The following is a 27,495-nucleotide window of genomic DNA, read 5'->3' on the forward strand; positions in this document are numbered from 1 at the left end:
CGAGCTCACTTCCCCAGTGTCTTCTAGGTCATGTTACTGGCTGAAGGCATGTCAGTCAATAGGGGAAGCAGCTGGTTGGTTCGTGATAGAAAAGAAGCTGTTGAAGGGGTGGGATCTGGGAAGAGCCACCCTGTCAGAGGTTTCTTTTACCAGATATCATGTTTTAAAATAAACACATATTTACTGAAACCTTTGAGACCTATATAATGAATGCAAGTGCACAACAGTCAAGGTCTGTGCTGTTATTTAGCTACTGTCATCTTAAGGGCATCATTTTGCAGCAAATAACAGAAAGTGTCTGTCTGTCAGCATAATATCACTGACCAAGCTGTTCTGCAGTGGACTGGTAGTGTATAGCCAGTTATTTCAGTACAGTCTTGATGTGTTTAAATGAGTCTCGAATGTGTATATAATCACTATGAAATGACCCTCCATGGCATTTTACATACTTGCATGAAGTGGTCAAAAAGAAGAAGATTGAATCTAAATGCTTGCAGTATTTAGATCAATTGAATAGACCCTATTGCCTGACACCTGTGTGCTTAAGTAAACATGCTTAAATGTGTGCCACTATGTTATTAACACACTTCTCTTGTTGTGAGCATGCTCATTATAAGTGCTGCTTTACAATGGATTAGTTTACAATGTGACTGTTTACATGTTATAGTATATGTGATCAATATATATATATATATATATATATATATATATATATATATATATATATATATATATATATATATATGTGTGTGTGTGTGTGTGTGTGTATTTGTATAATTTTATTTCCTGTTTTTTTTTTGTTTTAAGGGTTGTATCAGATTCAGATTTTGGTGTAATTTGATGTTTTAATATTTGACATGTAACTGACTAAATTGTAAAATAAAGTTCTCAAAAATAGGCTTTCTTTTTCAATTTTAACAATGTAAAAACATTCATCTTATAAAAGCATTTGTATTTGGGTAACAGTAAACTATTTGTAGTTGGCTTTGTTGGTCACAAGTAGAGTGTAAAATAATGTTAATAATAATATAAAGAAGCCCACAATCAGGTAATAGAAAGAGTGACATCATTTCATTACATTGTTTCAGATATCTGGAAGAACGCTCTCCAATGCTGGTGAAACTTGGTGTTTTACTGTATTGAGCATCAATGACTTGAGTATTCGTTTCTGGGGATCATGGGATTTGTATTCCACAGTAAATCTTTAAATCAGTAATGCTATATACTTTACAATCGTACTAACACCGCGTTTGATTATGGCATCTAGCTCTTTGTTTATAACATTTTCATTAAACTATCAATTCCTGTTTATCATTATTGTACATACTGTTAATATACGTCATGGTCATCATGTCTTGTGCGTCATGCTGAGAGCCGTAATTTGCGATTCACAGCAGTGGCGGGGGTGTATGGTACTCACATACTTGTTTTGTTTTTAGTATAAATAATTCAAGTATTCTGTATCATGGTTATGCATTAAATACTGTTTGGTTAAACATTTATATTATAAAGGTTGTTTTCGTTTTAAAGAGTTGCGTTAGGCAGTTCGGAATGCGTTCCGTTTTAAAATAGGTTTGCTACTAAATCACAGTCACATTGTACTGCACTCTGCATATCAAGCAGCACTCGATATTGGCATTTGAAAGCACACAGTGTACCTTAGATACGATCAAACAGACAACAATTCAAACTACTACCAAATCTCTTTTTCGGTTTCAAAACCAGGAAGTCACATTTCCGAATTATCTCTGACGCAAACGTGAACACGTTGCCAAGACAGCAACGCTGTTTGTTTACCAGACTTGATGAAAAACAAACCAGCTACGCGCTATACAACTTGTGTTTTCTACAGCTCCTTATTTCGAGAGGCGCAGGAGTGGAAAGACATGTAGAGGTAACTGAACGCTTCTATTACTCATGTTGAGTGGTGTTCATGAAGTTAGATACCACGTTGTAAGTGAAATGATAGGCATGTGTTTCTAAGTGCGTATATTGATTGCATTTCTTTACACTTATTTTATGTTGCCACCAAAGTCTTAAAAACGGTGGAATTGTTAGGATTGAATGATTACCCTCAGATTTACTTTCACGGTTACTAAACTGCAGGAATCCCTTCCTAATGTATACGGACACTGTATAGACCCCTAATCTATGACCGAGGTGTTGCATCACCCTCTAGAATGAACTCAAAGTCGAATGAAACGTGCTGAATAATCTTACTTTAACATATTGAATTACATACCGCTTGTAGTTGTCCATATACTGTACTTAACGACAAACTGACAAAAAAAAATCTAACATGATACTGAACTCTATGGCTTCTGGTAGACGTGTGGTATCATATGTTTAGTTTATTTGATTATATGATGGTAAATAACAAATGTTTAGATTATTATTATTATTTTTTTAAGTATGTCTCAATCCTAAAATTCTAGATGATGCAAAACTTGTGTCCCTAACTTTGCTGGTGTTAACCTACAGTGTGTGTTTGATCAGTGATGGTTTATTTATTTATTTGTGTCATTTAACTAACACTGACAGGGTAAGCCAGGGTGTTTTGGTCTGGGCAGTAATTTGATCCTATTTGTTTCCAGGGTCTGTCTGACAATATCAGTCCCTTTTATTTCTGTTTGTCCTTCAGTACAAAACTAGCTTCATAAACTTTGTTCATTTTTACAGATGTTTATCTGCAATAGTTTTAAAAATGTTGTTCATATTAAGAAACTTGCTTGAAATGCAATATTGAATGGGTTATGGACTTAAATACACAATAAGTATATGAATGAAGAAATTAAAACAAAATCTCTCAATATTACCTTTTCTTGAGAAACGATGAGAAGAAAAAGATATGTTTGGATATGAAACACCATTATTTCTTTATATAAGAAAAGAAAACAAGTGTGTTTTTAAATAGACCCACAAACTAATGCTGGTAAATATTACTGTAGACCGCTGATAGAGTTCTATACTAGCTTCCAAGCAGAACAACACTGCTGTTTGACTAGAAATGCACCATTATAAGAAGAGACATTATCTTGGCAATACAAGAAGTATGTTCCCCGAAAAAAAAAAAAAAGTAATAAAAAAAAATCAAATATCTTTAGTTACACTGTTTGAATTGTTAATTTGGCAGGGTTTTTCAGAATTTCAGAACATGTGTTTTTCACAACATTTCCAGATGTTCATTTTAGACCCACAGAGGCAGTATTTGAGTGTTTCTGTATATAACACTCTGGCGTTCCTGGATGTAGCTGCTTGCTTATACATTAAGAAAAGAAAAGAAAAAACTAGTAGTGCACAAAATACAAAGTTTCAATCTAAAATAAATGAATACAATTAAGAGCCATGTATACTTATTATTGGATATTAATATGTAGATAAGAGTAGGGTGCATAATTATTTTTTTCTTCATTTAAGTGCACATAATTCACTCACATAATGTTCCTCATTGAAAATCATGAACTCTGTTAATTTTGTAACAAGTTTCACCTCTTAATGTGATAGCAGCTGACTAGATCCAGGCAAGGCATATGAAAGAGATATTGGGAATTTCCGCACTTTGAATTGGTCATCCAATTTTAAAGGATGTGCATGACACTCATTAGAGAAACTGCTTTATTCTCAATGCAATCTTTGTTTCTCATTTAGCTATAAAAACAATGAGATGGCTACCGCACCACCTATGGAAAGAATATTTTCAAGAGGTATTTTGTCTTTTGATACCAGCATATCTACTGACAGAGCCAGACAAACGCAGAATGCATGTTACAAGGCCTAAATCTGCCAAAGCTCGCAGCAGACCAAACCTGAACTACACCAAAAGTGTGGACACAGTTTCCTATCATAATGTCCCAGTCACGCCAAGACCACCATCTTTTTCTTCAAGTGAACTGGGAGACAGTCCTTTTAGACCACAATCTTCCCCAAGACCACCAAGCATCAAGACCCAACATAAAAACACAACACTTGTTCAGCAGATTCCAGCAAGACTATCCTCTTCCCTAAACAGATACCGCGTTCTCCCCTCTATTGAGAAAAGGGGTTCTGGAGATACAGCCATTGAACGCCTGGAAAAGCAGACTCATGAACTAAGCATGTCTTCTGCTCTGCTGCTAAAAAAGACAAGACCTTTTCACAAAGACCAGCCAACTTCAGGACGAGACACAAATAAAGAAAAGAAACCGGGCAGCAAGTGTTACTCCCAGACAGAAAAGAGGGGCCCTGGACTGCCACATATCTCTAGCCTTCAGACTCCTTCAGACAAACAGCCAAGCCTTCTTCTGGCAGTGAGAGCTCCCTCCGGTGAAAGATTTGAAAAAGCTTTCTGCCTGTCGGACACTCTTCAGACAGTGCTGGCTGCTGCCGAGGCCAGGTACAACACTACCTACACAAACGGGATCGTAGAGACTATGGAGGTGCCCCGAAGAAGCTTCCCTGATTCGTCCCATACTCTGGAGCAGTGTGGGATTCAAAACAAGTCTGTGCTTTGTATCCTGGATGAGTCTGACTATCAGCTGGATTCTCTGTAGCGTCTGGATTCGATCATCAACACAAAGAGGCAGGCATGGCTGTACACAATTGTGTAACATAAGCAAACTTACCTTAGAACAATTCCTACAATACCATTTAATTAATGGAATATCAATATTAAATGGTTTCACAGAACTTGATTAGCACAGACTGCCTAATATTACCTTAGGTAAAATAGTCCAAGATTAGTGCTGGACAGGGGCTGATAAAGCAGATGTGTATTGTAACATGTACAGCTGGCTTCATAATCTGCTCTATCCAGTGTTACTGTAGGTAAGGTAGTCCCCGACCAGTGCTAATCAGGGTGTGTGAAAGCAGCTAGTAAAACAGATCTTTCCTGTGCAACATGTAATGCAGGTGAAGCCCTGTTACCCTTAACACAGCAAGGAGCTGGCTGCTGTCACCTGATAGGGAAACACAGCAGCCATGCACTTGAATTGTGTTAATACCAATGAGCAACAAAATGCTTTTCAAAAACATTGGTTTTTTTATGAACAGGTTTCGTTTACAATGTCAATATATTGTGTCAAACACAGGCCGAAGAACAATGATTCATGTTTTATTCTGTTTTTACTAGACAAAAACTTGCTAATAAGAAATGAAAAGCATATCTTTGTTGTTATAGAATTAGGCCTACATCATAGTTAGGCTTCCCTGATAAAATCTATTTAGCTGTAATGTAGTGTTGGTTATTGGGACTTGGTGCATGTGTCTAAAAATACATAAATCCATAATTTAATCACATGTCAAATAAACAATTAAAATCTGATTTAATCCAAAGTAACAGTTTAAAATACACTATTTAAAAGCAGAACAATACTACTGTCAAACACACGTGGTTAGAAAACCCATTTATCTACTGTATTATCAGGATATTATAGTTTATATTTGTGCAGAAGGTTTTGCTAAAATCAAAAGAAAATGAGATCTGGGTAGCTTTACAAAATTGAATTTAAAAAATGAAGTAGGAATATGATCAGTAGTAAAAGATAATTATGTTCTATACCATCTTTATTATTAGCAAAAAAACAAAAGCTTAATCCAGAATTCTATGTGTCATTTATCCATTTAAAATCAGCTAAATTAGATGGCACTCAATAACAAAGTGAAATGCAGCCTGAAGTTTCATTAGACAATTCACTAATCGGTGTTCAGACTAAATGGTGTTGTGTTTGTTGTCTTAATTAAACATGGTGAACATTATGTGTCTTGGTTTCATTTTAGTGATTTAACTGTTGCACGGCAAGATATACCTTGACTGGAATTGAAGGGGTTTAAATATAAGGTTATAGGTTATTTACATAGTTTTGTAAAGTGGAATATTTAAATTCAGGTAAGTAAATGCTTGCAATGAACTCTGGTGATAGGAAAAAATTACTGATATAATCTCTATTTTCTTAAGAAAATGTCAATGCATTGTCTGTATTTAATTGCCACATTTCCCTCACTCTCTGTGGTGTCTGCAATCATTCTAATTGGTTCAGGGTTGTATTGTTCCAATAACGACGTATTATCATGCACCTTATACAGGGCGATTCATAACTCGCACATTGTCAAAGCATTTGAAAAACTGGAGGGTACGTGGAGGATGACATGCAAAAGAAACATGTCTCTGACAGACATGCTCTGTAACACACCATATGGCCACCAGAGGGCTGTTCAATAATGTCACCATTCAAGTAGAACTGAAATCAATGCAAAACAATGTTATGCGAATTCTTAATCACCCTGAATATAGGTTGTTTCAAACTTCCTCGTGAACCAGTTAATAAATAAATAAATAAATTAAATCCATGAAAACCAATAACAATCTCTCACTAGAGTTTTAATAACATAAAAAATACAGGGTAATAAGGGATGGTAGCTTTAGCCTCCTTGACTGAAAAAGTCCCTAGTAGAGAAGACATGAAGAACATACAGGAAAGTGTATATACACAGCGTCTGCAGTGGAATCAGAATTTACAAAACAAAGTTAGATGAATGGTAATTGGAACCCTACCAGCACCAGGCAAGTAAATGACTCCTGAGAAAAATCTCAAGTTAATTTAACTCTCTGTTAGTGGTATGCAGTAGTGCAGAAGAGTCATCTGTTTGGGTGATGATATAATGTTTTTGAAAGCTATTGGAAAGCACACAAAGCTAATCAAAAAGATACCAAGCTGGCTGCCCTGCTCAAAGGCATGGTGGACTGTCCAGGGATTCTTATACACAACCCTTTTTTTTTTCCCCCACTGGCAGTGAAATAACTTGTAGTGCAGACTACAGGAACAGAAAGGCAGTGCGACATTAAAGAACTCGGACATTCAGACAACCGGAGCAGTTAAGTATAGTGGTGCAGTCCAACCACAGGGTTGAGTCGGCCCTTTATTGTTAAACACTAATTTTTGCACTTTAAATGGACTGGCACGACATTGTAGGGTAATTGTCTCTTGACTTGGCTGAATTCGTTCAAGTTATATGTGCAGTTTTTCAGATCGTTGTTTTGATAATAATAATAATAATAATAATAATAATAATAATAATAAAAAAGAGGCTTAGTGCTGAGAAAGTTTGTGATTTTAATCTGAAATTTATAGGGTAGGAAGGGGATGGCCCAAAGATGGTGCTTTTACTGGTAATACAAACATTAATATTTGGTGTTTAAAAAACACTGCATTTATAGCGAATTTCTGTAAATATAAAATGGTGAAACGTCAGGCTTCTCTCAGATATCTAGTTCTGTGGGAGTCTTAAACAATGCAAGCTCTCAAGAGTTTGAACTTTTTGGCCTAAATGCAAAGCATTATGTTTGGTGCAAACCCACCACAGCGCATAACCCAATATGTAAGCTACACGTGACTGGGTGATTACATTATGTGTACTCAAAGTTAGGACAGATGATTCAGAACTGTTTAAATCATTACAGCTACACCCCCCCTCCCAGCTCCATTCACTGCAGGCATAATGATTACATGTCCCTGCTTCATTAAGCATTTCTATGTAGTATGTACAGTCATTTCACACTGTGGGGTGGGGGGTCGTCACAGCCTGAAACATTTCCAAAGGCGCAGGGTGGGGGGCAGCAAAAAACATTTGAGAACCCTGCGCCAAAGGATTCCTAAACTAGAGAAGCCATTCCCTGCATCTGTGAAAAACTAAATTTTTAGAGCAAACTCATCTGGAACAAATTCTGTTAATTTGTCTGCATCGTTCTCTTATTTGAAAAGGTTTCTACCACGTTGCTTATTTATGTGTTAGCTGTAAGGGGACTGTAATAATGATGATATTTAACTGAATAAATAGGCGTGGGTTGGAAAGGTGACAGGCAGTAGACAATGTAAGAACAATAGCAATGATCAGTAAGTATGCATTCTTTATTACAATAAAAGGTCATTAGAAATAACCATGAAACCATTGCAACAGATTCAAGGTAAGGTCAATTATACTATATCATCTGCTGTGTACAGGTCTCATAGCTATTATAAAAAAATATGCATTTAAAACTCATCTAATTACACTCAAGCACTCTCTCATCACATCTGCAGTTAAATACAAGTGGTACCCAATTACAGTCCAAATAAAAATGCATACACCCCATAGTACAAAAACTCATAACACACACCACTTTTTTTTTTTTTTTTTTATAGTCAATTTTTTTGTTGTTGCCAAGCACAGCTTTTCTACAAATAATTTAAACAGGGTGCAGTTGCTCCTAAAGTTTTAGGAACATTTTAAATATTACTTTAAATGTTTTTACTTGGTAAAAGTTTCTGACTTCCTGTCTTTGAACAGAATTTGAACTCAACTACATTGTTTTGTTAGAGTGAAAACTAAAAACAGTGAATTTAGAAACTATTGCTTAGCACGAAAAGAAAAGCATTTTCCCTTTTACAGCCATTGTAGCATCACCCAAATCAAATCTTAACAAACTATTGTTAAACTACTGCTCCTGAAAGGGAATGGAAATTTGGATTATTATATACCAAGTTTACTAGGTTCTCAGTGGCCATGAGATCAGTGATCTTGAATGAATGTGGTCTACATACTGTACCTGACATTGTTAATGTTAAATTACCCCATATTAAAGAAGCATCATGCTCCACATGAACACATTAGCATTTACAATCTCTCGATCAGAAATAAGATTAGTTTCCAACTTCTAAACTGTATTACATTTTAAAATAAACCTAAATATGATTTGAAGTGCACACAGTAGCAACATATTTCTTGGCCAGGCTGTAATACAGTAGAATCCATTGAAACGATCAGTTTAGGTGGCATTCTGTGTTTCCTATACTTCCTTTCATCGTTTCTGGGCTTGTTTTATTTAAACAGCTTTGAGTCCTGGCATCAATAACCCCAGAATGTTAACAATGCAAAACCCTGCAAGCTAAAACAATTCTATTTGTAATGCTGGCTGCAGAGTTTACAGCCCCACACCAGCAAGCCAAGTCCTTGCATCCTACATCACATTTTCTTACTTAGGCTAAAATATGTGAAATTGGCGAATTTCATTTCAGTGCTATTTTACTGGTGGTAACCCTTTAAAAAAACTAATACAAAGAAATAAATGAATCACAAATGTGTCTGTTCTCAATGTTAAGCACTTACAGACTATTTGGCATTCAGAGCTACTAACCTGAAGTTAAAATATTAAAGCATTTAAGGCTAAACTAAGACCCAATTTGAACTTTATGTAAACATTTCTTCTGCCTTTTTTAATGATTCCACAGAAAAGAACAAAAAATGTAGTCCAACTGCATCAATTTAAAATGAGGTAACTCCTATAATTTGTATGTGAAAGTCTTCTCTGTGGGCTATGAAATACATCAATTGAGATTCCAGTCCAATGTGTGCAGATGTTATTGAAGACATGTTATCTGGTTTCCAGGATCCTCAGTTGGCTATTTTCTCAATTTCGTCAAGATCGTGCGTGTCCAGCTTTTCAATTTTCTTGTCTATTTAAAAAAAAAAAAAAAAAAAATAAAACAAGATTTCAGAGTAAGTAGCTTCAGATGACATTGTTATGTCCAAGATCATTCAGAGTGTTTCTCTTGCAATTGTTTTTATTTTTTAGTTTTGTCTTTAGACTGTAATTTCAGGAGCTGCTTTTCAATTGTAGTAGCCTGCCATAGACATGTAGGCTAGATCAGCCAATTACATATTTAAATTAACAAGTGCCAACACCATTTTGAGCACAGCTGTGCATTGCCAAATAAACAAAAGGAAACTTGATCCTTATTGGCAGATCACTTGATGGCTCTGGCTAAAGACATTTGAGGCCGTGTTGAAAAAGCATGCTCAGTTAAGGCCAAGTTCATCACTGGTTTCCCGATTAACACTAATCCTGGCCTACCTTTTTTGGATCGTATGCTTAACAAATGTATTGTTTAACCCTTTGCGGTCCTAATGTCGGACCAGGTCCGACATTAGGATTTTCCCTTTCCGGTCCAATCTCGGACCCTGTCTGACATAAAAAATACATATAGTGTAGGTCTCTAGTCATTTTTTATCCAGAAAAGGCAGAGAGTACCATTCAATGGCCGAGTGAGACCGAAAAAAAAAAGGGGCGTGTGTGCAATAGCCCTAGCAGCTGCACCATAGAGAGACAAGCAGACATAAACAAAGGAGGTAGCTGCTTCCGCATCCAGAGCTCAAAGAATATCATGGACATTTGCAGAGCTTTTTGAGATGTTATAGTAATAAAATAATGACTTGGATCGCATTATTGAGGAGTTTGGTGATAAAACGAGTGAACGGGAGGATTTATCAGTATGCACATCTATAAACAGGTATCTGAAAAATACAGCAAACACGGGGTGGGGCTTGGCTGGAGATGCAGTACTGATGTCGCTTAGCATTGCAATGCCCTTTAAACTGGTTTTACTCGGGGTGGGGTGGGGGGGGTGTATTTTTAACAGCGTGTGTAAAATAAACGGCACGTGTGAAAATAAACTGGATTGGACGTGCCTGACAGGCGCTAAATAAATGAACCGCAAAGGGTTAATATTTATGCCTGTCTGCCACCAAAAGGACATTTAAGATAATAAACCAAAACACAACCTGTCTGATTTGAATAGTTATCTGCAGCCCCTACTGCACAACACAAAGAGGGATCTTACTGAAGTGGTCCTGGATCCGGTTCAGGATGCTCATGCTCAGCTTGCTGTCCACCATGTTGATAGCCAGCCCTCGTTTACCAAAGCGGCCTGTACGTCCAATTCTGTGCAGGTATGTCTCATTGTCAGGATTGCCTTCTCTGTCCACAGGCAGGTCAAAATTAATAACCACCGAGACCTGCTCCACGTCAATACCTGCAGGACAAAGAGAATTAACAAAGACAAGATCTGCGTCACATCAATACCTGCAGAACAGAGAGAATTAATAACGAGTAGACCTGCTCCACATCAATACCTGCAGAAGAGAGAGAATTAATAAAAGAGAATACCTGCTCCAAATCAATACCTGCAGAACAGAGAGAATTACAATTTAAAAGCCTCTTTGAAAGGAAGTTTAAATGCTAATTAGAATGTGTGTTTTCCTTGCGAAACCTCTGTATATTCAGAAAACTGAGGCAGGTCTAACCAAGGAATAACCATAACATGTATTACAAAATATCTTCCATATTTACTACAAGCAGGCTGGTAAAGTTTAGTGAATCCTAAGCACTTAAAAAAGGACAAAATTAGGGCCAACATCACACTACAACATGCTAGATAACTAGAATCAAATAATGAATAGGCCAACACAGAGCCGAATTCAAACCGTAATTCTGTCCTTCACATGGTGTATTTCTCACATGGTTTTAACTGGTAATTCTGTTATGCCAGGTAAAAGGATGCAGCCAGTACGTTAGTGGCGTACCTGGTTGACTCAGCACTCAATATTATTATGAACCCGGTCTTCCATGTCTCATACTTTCTTCAAATCTTACAATACTACCACTCCAATCTGCTTTTTATTTCCAACACATCTCTTACTTGCAGTAAAACTTGCACCAGTCTCTACTCTTTCCAATGCAGAGCACACTTTCTGTATTTCTTCCTGAATGGCTTTAGCATCAGCTAGCTCAGCTAATTGATTTATTTCACTAAGTTTTAGGAGAGTTTGAGTCTGTCTACTAACCCCACCCCACCCAATCCGATTCACAATGTTACTTCACACTGCTCCACACTCTGTTAACGAAGAGTTGTGTGCAAGCTAATCGCCTTTCACAGTTAAATACATATGCAACACTATTACTAACAAAGTTTACAAAACATAAAATAAACTAAATTAAATGGCAAAGTCTTGCTCTAATTTATTAAGTGTTTCCTTCCCCTAAATGTAACACTATTGAGTGTTTAATAGTTATGGACACTTACAACGTGTATATATTTAAAAAAAAAAATCCTGCCGAGTTCTAACTGAACTTTACATAGGGATACAGCCCTCCCTCGACACGCAGCAGCCACCTTCATGTTACAATGTCTCTGTGTGACCAGCTTCCTAAACTAGAGGTCCCAAAACACTCGCTATGTTAGGCTCTCCTTTGCTAACTCACCTCTTGCACACACATTGGTGGTCACCAGTACTTTCTCTTTGCCATCTCTGAAGCGCTCAATGACGGCTGCTCTCTGCTCCACCATCATCTCCCCGCTCAGCAGTGCAACCTGGTGACCTTCTCTTGATAGTTCCCCTGCCAGCCAGCCGGCTGTCTTTCGAGTCTAGCAAACAAGACAGAGATTGCTTTGTGTATCAGGAATACATGTGATTACAGAGCAATGCAGACTGGCCTGTATCTCCCTAGGGTTCCATGTGATTACAGTGCAATGCAGACTGGCCTATATCTCTTTAGGGTTACACTGAAAACTGTGAAAATGCTTCTGGAAATTTCCTTTTTTTCTATCTGTCAGGACCTTGCATAATTTAGAGCCATAGAAGGAAATCATGATTTATGTACAGTAACATGTTGTGCTGCAGTGGCCAGCTTAGTGTGGTTAATGGGTTCATACCATTTATATCTGTTGCAATACAAGATAGATTAGTAGTGTACTAAACAATTAACTATTTTCTAATTTATTACTCAAATAAACATTTACATGTGTCCATCCCTAATGAATACCAGTTTCCTCTGCCTATTCAACAAATCACTTTGTTTTTTTTTCACATTCAAATTTGGCACAACCAGCACGTTATAGTTAAAATCTACAATGAAAAAGCTATTCAAATTCTGCAGCTTACATGACAAAAGATCATAGCTTGTGCAATGGTGATCGCTCCATAAATGTTGCAGAGGGCTTGGAACTTTTCTTCTTTATTGTTACACAGCACATAATACTGTTTGATTGTGTCCAGAGTCTCTTCCTCTCGTTTCAGCTTGATAATGTTGGGCTCCGGCACAATTCTCTGGGCAAACTTCCACACAGAGTCTTCAAAGGTGGCAGAGAACAGCAGCATCTGACAATCGCTCGGTAGCATTCTACAAAACAGATTTGTTTTTTTCATGCAAGATGATAGGCAAAAATAAGTTGATCTGGTAATGCAACAACATTTAGAATTGTGCTAGTTATTGAGTGTGACACACAGACAGACTCCTTATACCCACAGGTTAATACAGTGACACAAAATATGTCCTAAGCAACTTGGACAGGTGGTTCTTAGAATCACATACAACAGTCGGACAGACTGCCTTGATAACTCCAGAGATGGTGATGCACACAGGTCCTTTGGTAGTGTAGTCGCAATTGGAGAAGTATTGTGCTAGAGCAGTAAATTTAACATTTAAAATCAGTCTATAAATTTTTTTTTTTTTTTTAAACTTAGTGAGTCAACATTTAGCTGACATGTTAAATCTGGGTATCTAACAAATACATCAGTGAATTTAATTATTATTATTATTTTTTTTAGTACACGTGGTGATTCAACATTTACCCAACAGATAAAAATGCAAAACATTACTGTTCAGCAATTAAATCTGAAAAAAATAAATCTGGGTTTTCACAATAAATATTTACTTTGCCAGCTAAAATTGGAAGCTAAGTGCCCATTGAAGCGTTTGAGTGTATGCCGCAGAGCTGCCCTTGAGAGCCAAGAGCCAATGTCTCTGCTTCCCCGCCTCCTCTGCATGCTACAATGCCAAAAAAATGCACACATTTCAAAGAACGTGTTTGTTAACATTTATGTATTAAGCTAAATCAGAACTTTGTTTGTTGTCCCCCCCCCCCCCATCCCCCTTCACGTCCCATACATGGAAGCCACATTTTCGGTCTGTTCACTGCACTTTCACGGCAGTCTCGACTTCGGACATAAAGTCCTGATGGTCAATTTAAAAAGGTAAGAAAGACTAAATTAGCTGTCATTTATGAATTATTAAGTTTATTAAAAAATTTCTATCCTTTAAAAAAAAGTTTATACTTTTACAGAACTGCCTGTAATTATAGCCGTGCCCCCCAGGGGGGCACGCCCCACACTTTGCACACCACTGTGATAGAGTATCATGGAAGTCAAAAACCTACACCTGCTGTATGCATCTGTCAAAATGCAAAACTGACATAGACAGAGGCCTCCATATACCCTGTGACTCTGATCGCAATGTCTAAATTAAGTTTTATTACAACCGAAAAAGTACTTCTCTATGTAAAAATGTAAGTATGAGATAGACTCCATATACCCGCAGAATCCAAAAACCAATTACAATCAGTGCCAATACTCAATAACTACAGAACGTCCTTAGCAAGTTTCATCCCAATTGGATAAGTAAGTCGTAGAGTATATCATTTGTACTAACAGTGCCTTTACTGTATCACCATAGGAAGGGGTTTATTCATTTATTTACTCTTACCTCTGTATACGAATACTCTGGTCTTGGTGGCCCTGCGTGGCTATCATGACGTCTGCCTCATCCAGCACAAACACTTTAATCTTCTTGGCATCAATAAATTTGAGCTTGGCACACCAGTCCAGGACTGTTCCAGGGGTCCCAATCACAATCTGTTCCTGAATCTTCATTCCCCTCTCAACTATTAAAACAAGGCTTCAACATTATGCACCCACAATGCACATAGCAGAAATCACTTATATATTTCAATATGTCAATGCAGCCATTACTTATTTTGGTATTAAGAGTTTAACTCATTTTATTTGAGACCTTTGTGCACTTTTTTCTATTCTTTCTTGATAAACTTGGTAATTTCAAGAACCAAACCATGTGCAATGCCCATTTTGTCCCCAGTTTGAATGCCAGTTCCCACCGTCTAGCCAATTGCTTTTTTAACCTGGTGAAGGTATGCAGTAGGTGTTGCCAAGCTATTGAACTGTGATGCAGTGTTTAGCTTTACATTGACCAGCAGTGATTGCTGTGGTGCTGTGAAGCTAACCAACCCCAACTCAGCACTACCGGTATTTGAACCTGCTCCTGACTTCCCCCACACTCCACCCGATTCTTATAAACTCACGTCACTGTCTGTGCGTGTATAGGATGCAGTTCTGTTTTATACCGGCAAAGGGCTGCCAATGAACCACGAGTTACTCACGCTTGTTGCCTCTGACTGCATATGCAAGTTTAACTTCAGTGTAGCTCTTTCCCATCTGCTCAATTACCTTCCCTGTCTGTAAGGCAAGCTCATAGGTTGGGGAAACACACAGGCACTGCAAAAAATAAACCAGAAAAACAAACACATTAGAAACAGCATCATGCCAACAAATTTGCCTCCAAGCTAGAAACTAATTGTAATGATTAAAAATGAATTACATCAATACATTTAATTTAGCAATATTTGCATATGTTGTACATTTTTTTTCATTATATCTATTAAATGAGAACTTCAGAATTGTCATCCTTTCTTACAAAATGTCTTACCATAGTCTGTATATAAGAAGTCTAAAATACAGGCAAATAAAGGAACAAAATGGGGACCAGTGATAATATAGCTGGTGCTTAAAAGTGTAAGAAAATTGACTTAACTAAGTCAGTGTGTTGTATGGGACACTGACAGGTTTTCAAACCAATCAATAGCTGTGTTGGTAGGTTAATTCAATTCATGAAAATGTGCACAAAACAGTAGGATGCCGTGTGATCCAGTGGTTAAAGAAAAGGGCTTGTAACCAAGCGGTCCCCGGTTCAAATCCTGGCTCACTCACTGACTCACTGTGTGACCCTGAGCAAATCACTTACGCTCCGTCTTTCGGGTGACAAATGCACATATTTAAACTGTATGTAGGCAGTGAACACAATGTATTTCTAACCTGAGGATATTTCCTGGCAGGATCCACGTGACTCAGCATTGCCAATACAAAGGCAGCCGTTTTACCTGTGCCAGACTGGGACTGTGCGATCAGATTCTGTGGCCTGGAATTAAACAAAGACGACAAACATTGGTGTAGATTTCCATCCCCACAGAAGCCTAAAAACACCCAAGCGGACACTGCCCTATACTTACGGCTCAGCAAGCATCATGGGCAAAGCATTCTCCTGGATTTTGGAGGGCCTGTTGAACCCCATGGCATACACACCCTGTAGCAACTGGGGTTTCCTGAAAAAACAAACCAAGGAAAAAATAGACTGATTTTTAACAATAGCAATAATAAAAGCACACACATGTATAAAAGAACAAACACGTCTGTGTTTGGTGAACAAAAACAATGCATCTCCATGGACACCACATGCCTAAATGTTTAATCATCACAACCCTTGTCACAAAATTAATCAACAAGTTACATTCCAAGATACAAGTTACACTCCAAGATAGTACAGCAGGCTGAAGCATTAAAAAAATAACTTCGAGAAATATCAAATGTGAGCCTTATAATAAGTATCACATATTAACATGGTAATAACATTAGGTACAGTCTGTTTCTCAAACGGTTGAAGTGGTTTTATATTCAACTTAACCTGCAACAAGGCCATTGTACTGGTACGTGTAGTCAATAAAACAACTATCTGAAGTAAACTTACAGTCTTAGCTCCTCAAATGACTTGACAGAATAGAGAGGGGAATTAGGATCCCTCTGTAGAACTTCTACTTGATTCGTTGTATTCACCAGGTTACTGCGGATCAATTTATTCAATAAAGACTGAGCAGCTTTGTCCTCTGGGGAATAAAAAAAATCATTTTAAATAAAGGTAAGAATACATCAAAACATGCAAACTGCTTTTATTTTTTAACCAGTATGCATAATCATGCTGGAGAACACAGAAGAAATGGGCAAATCCCTATTGTACAACTAAGTTCTTACTAATTGATTTATTCCAATTCTGTGTGACTATCCTGTGGCTATGATGCACTACACCGACAGCCCTGAGGCTCGTCTAATGATTTGATGTGATGTTGACCACGTCTGTACTGACATGCTTGCTGACATGACAATGACGCATTGTTAAGATAATGTGCTATTTGTGTTCCTCTTTATCAAGAGAACGCCAGTGCAAGTGTAACAGAATTATAGGGCAAAGGACAGCCATCACCACACTGCCTTATATCCGACTCCACAGTGTAATGATGGAGCACTGCATGTTTTTTATTGGTGGTTTGAAGCGGTTTTCACTCGACTGACAGCTGTGTTGAGGGATGAGACAATTGCAGAGACACCTACTATCACACCTGATGCTGGCTCCACAATGAATTAAAAGGAACTGCACTTCCATTGACCAGAATCCTACTTTATTCCACAGTTACACACCTTTATCGTCATCGTCTGGTTTGGTTTCTGCATTTTCAACTGGTTTAACATCAGTGCCTGAAATCAAACATTATATTAAATACAAAACAACATTAACTGTATATTTCGATCAGTAGAGAAAAACATTTCAATCAGAATATTGCTTGTACAATTAAAGTGGCTGGTATCAAGCATTCATTTCTTTATCAGATGTATTCATATTTAGACTGCCCAATTCAGAATGTCCATTATTGTTCCTTCACTGCAGCAATTCCTCACAGCAGCTCAGAAGAACTCAAGGTCACTGGGTGATCTCTGATCCAACGAGCCCAAGCCAGCTGCCTCTTTACACCTGGAAACAGGAGAGGATACTGGCGAGCTGGCAGCCTCACTCAGTGAATATTAGCTACTAAATAATAAGACAGAGACCAAAATACAACAGTAGTTTAACAAACAATTGTTATAAAAAATAAAATAACTTTCAAACATTGTTCATGACAAAAGTATTGGCACCTTTATAATTATTATTATTATTTAAGACAATTTTGCATTAAAAGTCTGTAAAAATGTCAGTCTGTAAACTAATTAAGAGATACATTCACCGATTGAAAACCATTATACAGTAATTAAACTGCCTTATAAAGCCAATAGCCAGAAAACTGGCAATTAATTCCCAACATCTATTGAAGAAAAACATATGAAAACACATATGCAGTGACTTCAAGTTACAAAAAAATTTAAGTGAGTCATTAAAAAAATAAAAATAAAACAGGACGATTTGCTGGCTCAGAAGGCACAGGGAAGGAGGAGAGGCTAGAGTTCAGCCAATTACTGCTCATGGAAAACTGCTGTTAAACTAATTTAAATAAAATACAATTAAAACTAAAAATGCTATGTAAAATTATTTCAAAATCCAGACAAGGAGTCCTGGAAGTGATGGTATGGCCCCCACAGAGCCCTGATCTCAACATCGAGTCTGTCTGGGATTACATGAAGAGAGAAACTAGCAAACTAGGCTACCTAAATCCACAGAAGAACTGTAGTTAGTTCTCCAAGATGTTTGGGACAACCTATCTGCCAAGTTCCTTCAAAAACTGTGTGCAAGTGCACCTAGAAGAATTGATGCTGTTTTGAAGGCAAAGGGTGGTCACACCAAATTATAATATTGATTCACTGGTAAGGGGTTGCGGCTCTCTTGTATAAAGAACCAGCGCTGTAGCCACTGTGCTGGAGATGCCGGGTTCAACCTCTGCCTGGGCAATGCATTCCTTTTTTTTTTTTTTTTTAAATATTTAAAATAAATAAATATAGTATTCAAAGTTTAGACTACATACAACACCAAACAAGTTTGTTGGTGCTTGCGGGGCGAGGTCTCATTTTGATTAAAAAAAAAAAAATGCAAGGGGCAATCAGTATTTATTGTACGTAAATATGCCCTTTCAAGTTTAAAACTTAAGCATGAACAAATCAAAATAAAATAATTATGATGTTTAGGTTTCTTTTTAAAAAAAAAAAAAAAAAAAAAGAAAACCAACCTTTACGAAAAACCACTTTTAAAATATTGTTTGTACCAATCGCCCAGATTTTGAGCCCCGACCCTCTTCAGTTCCTGTTTGGAAGCACACCGAAACAAACCACAATCCTTAGTACCATATTAAAGATGGGGATCAGCTAGTCCAACTCTGTTCCGCTTCTTTTTTCATTGCAGTTGGTATTAAGTTGGTACACAGCAGGGGATGATCCCACGACAGTATCGTACTAGCTAGTAAGTAACTTCGTACGCAGCTCCGTACTAACTCAAGTTAGTTGCAGTTGACCCAATGGGCCCAGATTTCACCAACAAAATGTAACATGCTTGTTAAGAATTATGGTAAATGTCTGAATGCCTTAATAAAAGCAAAAGGACGCAAAAAAATACTAAAAGAGAGGTGCCAATACTTTTGTCTTGAACAAATACTTTAAATGAGATGCTTGTTTGTTTTTTGATATAAGATTATTTATTAAAATTACTAGAAATTGTGTATTTTGCTTTTTGTTTTACTGAAGTGGTTAAAGTTTACTAAATGCTTGTCCTTACCTTGAATTGTGGTAGAACATTTGTCTGTGACTGCACATAGACTGGTATCAGGATCGATCATGCTAGCAACGCAGCCATGTGTTCAGTGAAGTGGATGAGGTAGCCTTAAAAGACTCACCCCAGCTAGTCACATATTTATTAGGTGTAAGCATGCACAAACTTACCGTTGGCTTCCACTTTGGGCTTCTCATCTTTGATCTGCAAAGTACCCAACTGTAAGAACAACAAAAACAAATTGTGGGCCTCGGGAAAGAGGGGGAGCGGGCACAGGTCAGCTTCTAGAAAGGACCAATGCATTTCCAATCCAGTGGATGTTTAAAATGATTTTGACTGACTAAAAACAAGCTATGCTCCTAAACTCAAAAAAATGGGACCATAACCATTATGGGTTTCTTTAAAACTGATAGATAACTGGGACCAAAACACCCATGTTCCACTCCGATATGCTGATAAATCCAATCGTTAGCTGGGACAAGTATGTAATATAATGCAATATAAAACAATTAGTAACCTAATTAAATTTGCAAATGGATGACACTGGTATGCAACAGGAGTCAGATTACTATCCTTGAAATGTATCAGGATTCATAGTACTGCTTCTGTTTTGAGTTTGAGTTTATAATGGCAAGAACTACAGTACAGAGCTAGAATTATTCACATAACAGAGCGCCCCCTGGGTGTAAAAGTTGTGTCCTGGTAAACTATTGTGCAATCTGGAAGAAATTAGTCTCATGGGAGACGTCAAACAAGGTCCTCATATAAAGGGCCATGCATAGAAAAATAAACAAACGGCAATAACTACCAATAATATAAATAATAACCAAACAAAGAAACAGCATAACATCCCTAGTTCATATTGTATTTTAATAGTACTTCTTTAAACTACAGTTTTTAAATATGAATCTTGCACTAACCCTACTGCTGTTACACTTCTAAGTCAAGTCGCATTTGATATAATAATAATAACCCCAACATCAAAAGTATTTTTTGGTTCGTATGACAATAAAAGAGGGCACGCAAACAGCAATCCGTCACCATCATGATGAAACTACAACGACATGTATTAATGACATCACTGAGAGATGTGGCTCAAGTTTGGGCCCGGTATGTGGACCACACCGGCAATATATTGAACTGATATTGAAACCTCCTGTCAATCACTGTTTACAGCCGAATCGCACACAGTGTGTTTATAAAAACTGCACAGTGTACGTGTTGCGAGGTTTCGTACTTTTCCACGGCCCATTTTAAATAAACGACAAACCACACTTACCGACTCCGCGGCAGCTTCTTGTTCGTCGACAGCCAGAGCCCACGAATCAGTAGCCATACTTCCTGCTTCTGTTGAATTAATTAATCTTTATTTACAACTACGTTTAATTGAATTGAAATGCTTATCAACACTCAGAGGAGCCGCTTCTGTACTGCTCCTTTAGAAGCGCGGAGAGGAAAGAATGCGCATGCGTGGTACTGCTTAACAAGCGTCCGACTTGGAACGAGGGATGGGCTTGGAAATTTGGACCGCGCGTCACAGAACCCTCGTATGTAAAAAAATATCCTGCAACATTTCTGTATGTTGATTTTGAGGAAAGTGGCTAATAATATATGAACGGTATAGAGCGGATGTATATGGCGAGATGTCTGGGTATGTCTGTTGTGTGTGACGGCATACCTGTTGCTGTTAAAAAGCGGATTTGGGGGTACTGTAATAAGGTAGTGCATCACTCCAAAAATAAAAGCCCTTTAGTAACTCCTGTTTTTGAATGGAAAGTTCCGTGTTGTGAGAAACAAACAACCTAGTGATTGTGAAACCTGTAATTTTCTCCCTAAGCACTTTGAAACATACCCATGTCAAATAGTCTGCAGTGTGATTGTACAATAGAACATTATAGAAAACAACTGACAGGTGCAAAACAGTGTAGATTTGAATATAACGCAAACCGCCCTAACGGTCCCCTTTTCCGCATTTACATGCACTTCAACTGATTTATAAAACAATTTGATGACAGTAAATGGCTTTTAACTGCAGACAACAATACCACGTATTCAGCAGACAGTGTTAAATAGACTTTGCTTGATTTTGCCATGGTCAGTTTATCAATTTGAATGTGTTTTATGTTGTCAATGATAATGAAACCCGAAGGTCGTTTATTTCTCACTCGTGGGATAAACAGCACCTGATAGATTTCTTCAATTAGTTGTTCTGTTTTGATTGGTAAACGTGGCTGCTGTGGCTTGGCAGGGCACCCGGAGGCGAGTTCTCCAATCCCTTATCATCGACATGATCGTTTGGGCGTGTCTTGTCTGGTGGAGACAAGAAGAAGGTTTTGTCTCACGAGGTAAATCATTTTAAATCTTATTAGGATCTGGAGAAGAATTAAGGAGGCAAACTTCGCGTGATTGCAGCGCCCGTTCGTATGAAATGACCATGGCCTAGCTGGATGTCATGTCCTCCTAATTCAACCATTGTTTCAGGTGGAATTGTCCTACATATATTACAGCCTTCTCTGCTGGCAGAATTGCAGCACCAGGGCCTGCAGCTTCCCTATGGAGATGTGCTGCTTTTTAAAGCTCCCCTTTCATCCTGCTATCGCTTTTGACCACCCAAGGCGCTTCGTTTTACAACCGAGACACAGCGTCTGTTCTGTTTCCTCTGCCAGAATGTTCTCTCTGTTTTCTCTCCAGACAATTTTTCTGCATTTGCTACAAACAACCTTGACTACCAAGTTCTTGAATGGAGAATTCTCTTTATTTGCCATTCTCTGAATCTGTTTCATTTCCACAAGTCATGCCTACTACACTACCACACAACACATGTGCCCAGTCTGTTCATATTATAGGAACAGGACAAGTGAATTTAAACACAAAAATGGCATTGTTTGTTGGGAATTTGACAGTATTTTTCCTTCAGTAAAACAGTGTCGTCACGGTATTTATCCTGACAGTGGTTTTATGAGTAAAAAAACTGCCACATATTAACGGGATAATCTGGAAATATTGTCTTGTTATTCATAACCCCCCATCATGTTGTGTGTTTCTTTCAAAACTGCTCATTTGAGCCCTATGTCGCCCTATGTGCAGACCTGGTTAGATTTGTGACGTTAGCTGCAAACACTTAAAGGTCATTCTCTATGTTTCTGGCCAGTGCTGTGTTTGTTATATTGAAAAGGTATACACTACAGTTGTGTATTTCTGCATTTTAACCCAGTTGTATCCATTTTCTGTAAATATGGGGCCTCAAAGTGTTAAATATTACCACTGGCTCCCTCACAGGCATTTCCTGAAGGATTTCTCAAATGTAACCTTTTTAATCTTTTCATGAAAATGTATTCCTTGGAGATGTCACAGAAAACTCAAGTGGAGTCTAGATGAACATGTGACACTCATGTGTAGACCGAAAGAGGCCATTAGTGTCTACTTCTCCTTATTCCTGCTCCATGCACCCTTAACCCCTCCTGGAGTTTCACAAGCAGAAGCTCATTAAAACTGCAGCGGTGTGAAAGGAGAGGGATTTCAGTTTTTTCAGTTTTTTTCAGTTTTTGGGTCTCTCATATGGAATGTACACAACATCCAGCCCCATGCATGCTGGACTGATTACCATCCCACCCCCCTCACCACTTTCTGTGTAAAAAAGTGTCTCCTACCCTGTGCCCTACTGCCTTCTGCATATCACTTTCGTATTTCCACGGTGTCCTCTCGTCCTGGTTTCTGGGTTGTGCTGTTAACAATATTGGGTTAGTGTTAGTGTCGGCAGTGTCCTCTGGTCCTGGTTTCTGTGCTGTGTTGTTAATAGTATTGGGTTAGTGTTAGTGTCAGCCGTGTCCTCTGGTCCTGGTTTCTGTGCTGTCTTCTTAACAGTATTGGGTTAGTGTTAGTGTTGGCAGTGTCCTCTGGTCCTGGTTTCTGTGCTGTGTTGTTAACAGTATTGGGTTAGTGTTAGTGTCGGCAGTGTCCTCTGGTCCTGGTTTCTGTGCTGTGTTGTTAACAGTATTGGGTTAGTGTTAGTGTCAGCCGTGTCCTCTGGTCCTGGTTTCTGTGCTGTGTTGTTAACAGTATTGGGTTAGTGTTAGTGTCAGCCATGTCCTCTGGTCCTGGTTTCTGTGCTGTGATGTTAACAGTATTGGGTTAGCGTTAGTGCCAGCTTTATCAATTCAAGATTGTAAAGACTTCAACCTTCCTGTGTTTGTTCTAAGATAAATACATTGTTTCCTAATCTGATAGCTCATTGAATTAAACTCTGGGATTGATCTGGTTGCTCTCTGCTGGACTCTCTCCAGGACACAATGTCCTTTTGGTAATGCAGTGACCAGAACTGAAGACATCTTAACTAATATCTTCTTCTTGTTATTTAGAATGACTTTGCATATCATTTGTATTAGTCCACACCTCCCGGTACTTATAGAACTCTAAAACATGGCTTCCCTTTTTATACTGCTGGTACGCCATTAACAAGGTGTAGCCATGAACCTGTCCCTCGGCAACACTTTGCCCCCAGTGTAGGAAATATAACATTTGTTGGAGAATGTTGCAGGGGGGCCAGGTTAAAGGTTACACTCTGGTGTACCAGCTGGGAGGAGACATGTTTGAGAGTCTCCAGGCTGTGAAACAAACTCAATCTGAAGCAGATTCTCTCAGGTAACCCAGAACAATGGAGTTTTGTGACATAGGGCAGAATGTATTTGGTACATTGTTCCTGGTGTATCAGGCATTAATACTTCAACATACATGCCAACAGTCTCTATATGTCAGGACAGAACCAATTTCCTAGCAAATGTCCCGCGTACCTATATTTGCCCACAGAAAAAAAAAAAATTCTGTACAGTAGAGTCTGTGAAAACCAGCTGCTGTGCTCTTCATGCGGCAGCTAGTCACTCACATATACAAAGGGAAGAACACTTCATTATGTCTATTTTTACCATCATGGTGGTCATGTTGAGTTGGGGGGATACGTATGACTCCTCCCATGTGTATGATGCGTATGACCCCCCCCCAAAAGGAGCATCCCGCTCAACAGTTTCCAAATGTTGGCAAGTATGCTTCAAGCATTTCTAACTATGTAAAACAAAATGCTTCCATCCTTCTGTTGAATTTAGCAGAATTCCACCCACTGTGCAAATTGATTGTAAAGTATGGTATTCACAATCGTTCTGAGTGCTTTCATTACAATAACTCACATGTGAGGGGTCCAATCTGTTAATCGTTCTGAGTGCTTTCATTACAATAACTCACATAGTGTGGGGTTCTGAGCGCTTTCATTACAATAACTCACATAGTGAGGGGTCCAATCTGTTAAGTTCTTTGAGTTCAAAAGGTGTCCTTCTGTTCTTGTTGCCTGTCTTGGACCCGTGTACTGTAGGCTTGTCAGCTAAAGTGGCTTTATATTAGTTCAATGTCAGCAAAACAAAAAGGAAAGTTGATTCAAAGTGGCTGATCACTGGGTCTCTTAAGTGTCTAAATCTAAGTGATCTAAGCTGTGGTCAGTTCAGCATCACCTACCATTGTAGGATTGAGAGACATAATAAAAAATAAACTTTATGAACATCATTTAGATCTTTTATTTAACATCATGTAATCAAGAAACTACAAAGTGATATCGCAAAAGTCTACCAGAAGCCATAATAGTAGCACAGTATTTCATGTTAGTTTTTCATTGAGTATATGGAAAGCTACAAAGCGGTGTGTAATTCAATATGTTAATGTAACATTATTCAACAGGTTTCATTCAACTTTAGTAGCAAAATTAATTAATTCTATAAGGTGATGCAAAACTTTTGGCCAGAGCGGTATGTCAGGCAACTAGAAATGAAGAGAAGTTTCTCATTAATGCAAACTTATTAAAACAAAAAAAAGAAAAAGTGAAAATTGCATTAAGAACCACGCAGAATGATTGAATATATATAAAGGAGGCAGTATAGAATAAAACAAACTAAGAAGCTAGTACTAAAAACAAAGCATGTCAGTAAGAAGGACATTATGAAATAAGTGTAGGAGAGAAACAGGTGAAGAATGTGGTCAATAGTTTAGAGGAAGAGGAGAGGGCTGAAGGAAGGAATAATGAATCCTGAAAAATGTATTAACCTCGTTCCTTTGAAATACTTTCAGAAATGTTACCCATCATGCAATTCCTCTGACTATATAGGTTTCAGATGTGCAGTTTAGAAAGAAATACAATATTGCAAACATGTTTTTATTATTATTATTATTATTATTATTATTATTATTATTATTATTATTATTATTATTAGTCAGGAGTACAGAGAGCAGTAAGCACTGGATGAGATTTTTGGAGCACGAAAATCAAACTAAACAAAAAAATATGTCAGATGAAGTCCTCTTGGCGCACGGAAAAGAAAAGTTTTCTTAGCAGGAGCTGAGAGTCCCTACGGCTGAGGTCACTCAGCATGAAACTGAGTTATTTGGAAAAGCCTCAGCCAACATCTTTATGCTGTGATCCTCTATTGTGGATAAAGTCAATGCTGCCATGTACCAGGAGGAAAGTCAACCAGGTGATGAAAAGGTGGCAGGACCTGCAGCAAGAAGAGAAGGAGGGCCGCCATCCACATCACAGCTGACACCGCTGGAGAGGGAAGCCATCCCAAACAAAGGGACCCTGGGTTTGAATACGCAAGGTCTTCTCTGTCTTGCACTTCTCCTCTGACAGTTTTCCTACCTGTCCTCAACAACAGCCAAGCGTCACCGCATCAGGAAGTGGACCACAGCAGCCATCCTGAGGCCACTGACCAGGCTCTGCAGGTGTGTGGTTTTATACAGCTCTTAATTACTCGCTTCTACAATGGTTTGCTCCTTGTAAGAGGAGGTGCAAATGGGTCAAATGAGGGTCAGCAATTGCCCAAGTGCAAGGCAAAATCCTTACATCTCATTATAATGTTTACACCCGCCTAGTATTCTAATTTGATAGCAAGTGCAGAATGCCAGATGAAATCCATTCTTTACATAAGCTGCATTTTTAGTGATCTCTAAGTCCCACTTTACGCCAGGTAAACACAGTTTTTGGCAGCAATATGGGTGTTTTGCAGCCACAAATTACTTTGCACGTATCCTTACATCAGCCGCTAAATGTTTTAGAATGAAAATGAAAAGTTTGCTGAAACATGTGTTTCTTTCAAAACTACATATTTGAGATCTCTATAGTGCAAGTGCATGGATGTGCATAGAGTGGAACATGTATGCAATTAGCTTGTTAGCTACACCCACTTTAACAAAAACGACTGCAAACATCATAAAAACATAAGCAGACAGGAAACAAAAATGAAATTAGAGCTACTTCAAAGACCACACAAAGCCATGTCTTTCAATCATGCTTATGCACGTGTCTTTTTAAAAGTCTTGATTGGAAAGCTGTCCAGTGTCAGTAAAGGAAGCATGTGTTTCTCCACTGCAGGTATTCTGTGTGCAGTTCTCATTGTTGCAGCAGCCTTTGGCCAGGAGCCCATTACTGCAGAAGAGGAGAGTGTCCCTACAAAGAGAATGGATCTGAAATGCTGGTGGCCTTTACAGTGCCATGCATCACTAGACTGAAACAGGATTAGGGACACAACCATGTCTACTGAAAGTCACATTCATCACAGCCACAATTAAAGATGCAAAGATAAGCTGCAGCTATATTACACTGTTGCCAAAGACTGATGCAGTCGCAGTAACAAAACAATTTTGAGTCTTTTTTTTTTTTTAATGGGAGAATATAAACAAAATGCAAACAAAAGTGATTTTCTTTTTTTTCCCCTGTGATTTGGAAAGTCTCTAAATCCAGCAATTCCCCACAACAGCTCAGGAGAACGGAAGGTGCTGATTTTTTTGAGGATGCAAAGCATATGACATGGTTTATTTAGATTTTCAGAAAGCTTTTGACAAAGTCCTGCATAAAAGATTCATTCTCAAACTGAACGCAGTAGGGATTCAAGGAAATGCATGTACATGGATTAGGGAGTGGTTAACATGTAGAAAACAAAAGGTACTGATTAGAGGAGAAACCTCAAAATGGAGTGAGGTAACCAGTGGTGTACCAGTATTAGGTCCCCTGCTATTCTTAATCTACATTCATGATTTAGATTCTGGTATAGTAAGCAAACTTGTTAAAAATTTATATATATATATATATATATATATATATATATATATATATATATATATATATATATAAACTATATTATATGCAAAAGTATCGCAAAGCACTGTACAGTACATAGCAGAAAAAAAGAACAAACCATAATACTTTTGTATAGAATGTCACACATTTAAATCTCGCAAAT

At 38.0% G+C, this 27,495-nt stretch overlaps 2 protein-coding genes across 2 annotated transcripts; one reads left to right on the forward strand and one right to left on the reverse strand.

The window, feature by feature from the left end:
• The first annotated feature begins 1,758 nt into the window (after positions 1-1,758).
• LOC121328300 (UBX domain-containing protein 10-like) lies at positions 1,759-5,733 on the forward strand. Its single transcript, XM_041272907.1, has 2 exons — positions 1,759-1,894; positions 3,649-5,733. The coding sequence occupies exon 2, from the start codon at positions 3,660-3,662 to the stop codon at positions 4,527-4,529; it is 870 nt and encodes a 289-aa protein (XP_041128841.1). The 5' UTR covers positions 1,759-1,894; positions 3,649-3,659; the 3' UTR covers positions 4,530-5,733.
• A 2,132-nt stretch (positions 5,734-7,865) lies between these two features.
• LOC121328299 (ATP-dependent RNA helicase DDX19B) lies at positions 7,866-20,679 on the reverse strand. Its single transcript, XM_041272906.1, has 12 exons — positions 20,499-20,679; positions 19,390-19,438; positions 17,170-17,226; positions 16,445-16,580; positions 15,930-16,022; positions 15,736-15,838; positions 15,024-15,138; positions 14,333-14,510; positions 12,733-12,970; positions 12,053-12,215; positions 10,632-10,823; positions 7,866-9,467 (listed from the first exon to the last, which is right to left on the reverse strand). The coding sequence occupies exons 1-12, from the start codon at positions 20,553-20,555 to the stop codon at positions 9,406-9,408; spliced, it is 1,443 nt and encodes a 480-aa protein (XP_041128840.1). The 5' UTR covers positions 20,556-20,679; the 3' UTR covers positions 7,866-9,405.
• Between the last annotated feature and the right edge of the window lie 6,816 nt (positions 20,680-27,495).

This window comes from Polyodon spathula, chromosome 16 (genome assembly GCF_017654505.1).
Source record: "Polyodon spathula isolate WHYD16114869_AA chromosome 16, ASM1765450v1, whole genome shotgun sequence".
In the NCBI taxonomy this organism is placed as follows: Eukaryota; Metazoa; Chordata; class Actinopteri; order Acipenseriformes; family Polyodontidae; genus Polyodon; species Polyodon spathula.

Excerpts from the sequence above, each read along its gene's own strand:
- LOC121328300 (XM_041272907.1), top strand. The coding sequence starts at position 3,660 with ATGAGATGGCTACCGCACCACCTATGGAAAGAATATTTTCAAGAGGTA.
- LOC121328299 (XM_041272906.1), bottom strand. The coding sequence starts at position 20,555 with ATGGCTACTGATTCGTGGGCTCTGGCTGTCGACGAACAAGAAGCTGCC. Across the intron at positions 16,023-16,444 it reads TCATTTGAGGAGCTAAGACT|GAAACCCCAGTTGCTACAGG; the intron begins GTAAGTTTACTT and ends TTGTTTTTTCAG. Across the intron at positions 15,839-15,929 it reads CCCATGATGCTTGCTGAGCC|GCCACAGAATCTGATCGCAC; the intron begins GTAAGTATAGGG and ends GTTTAATTCCAG.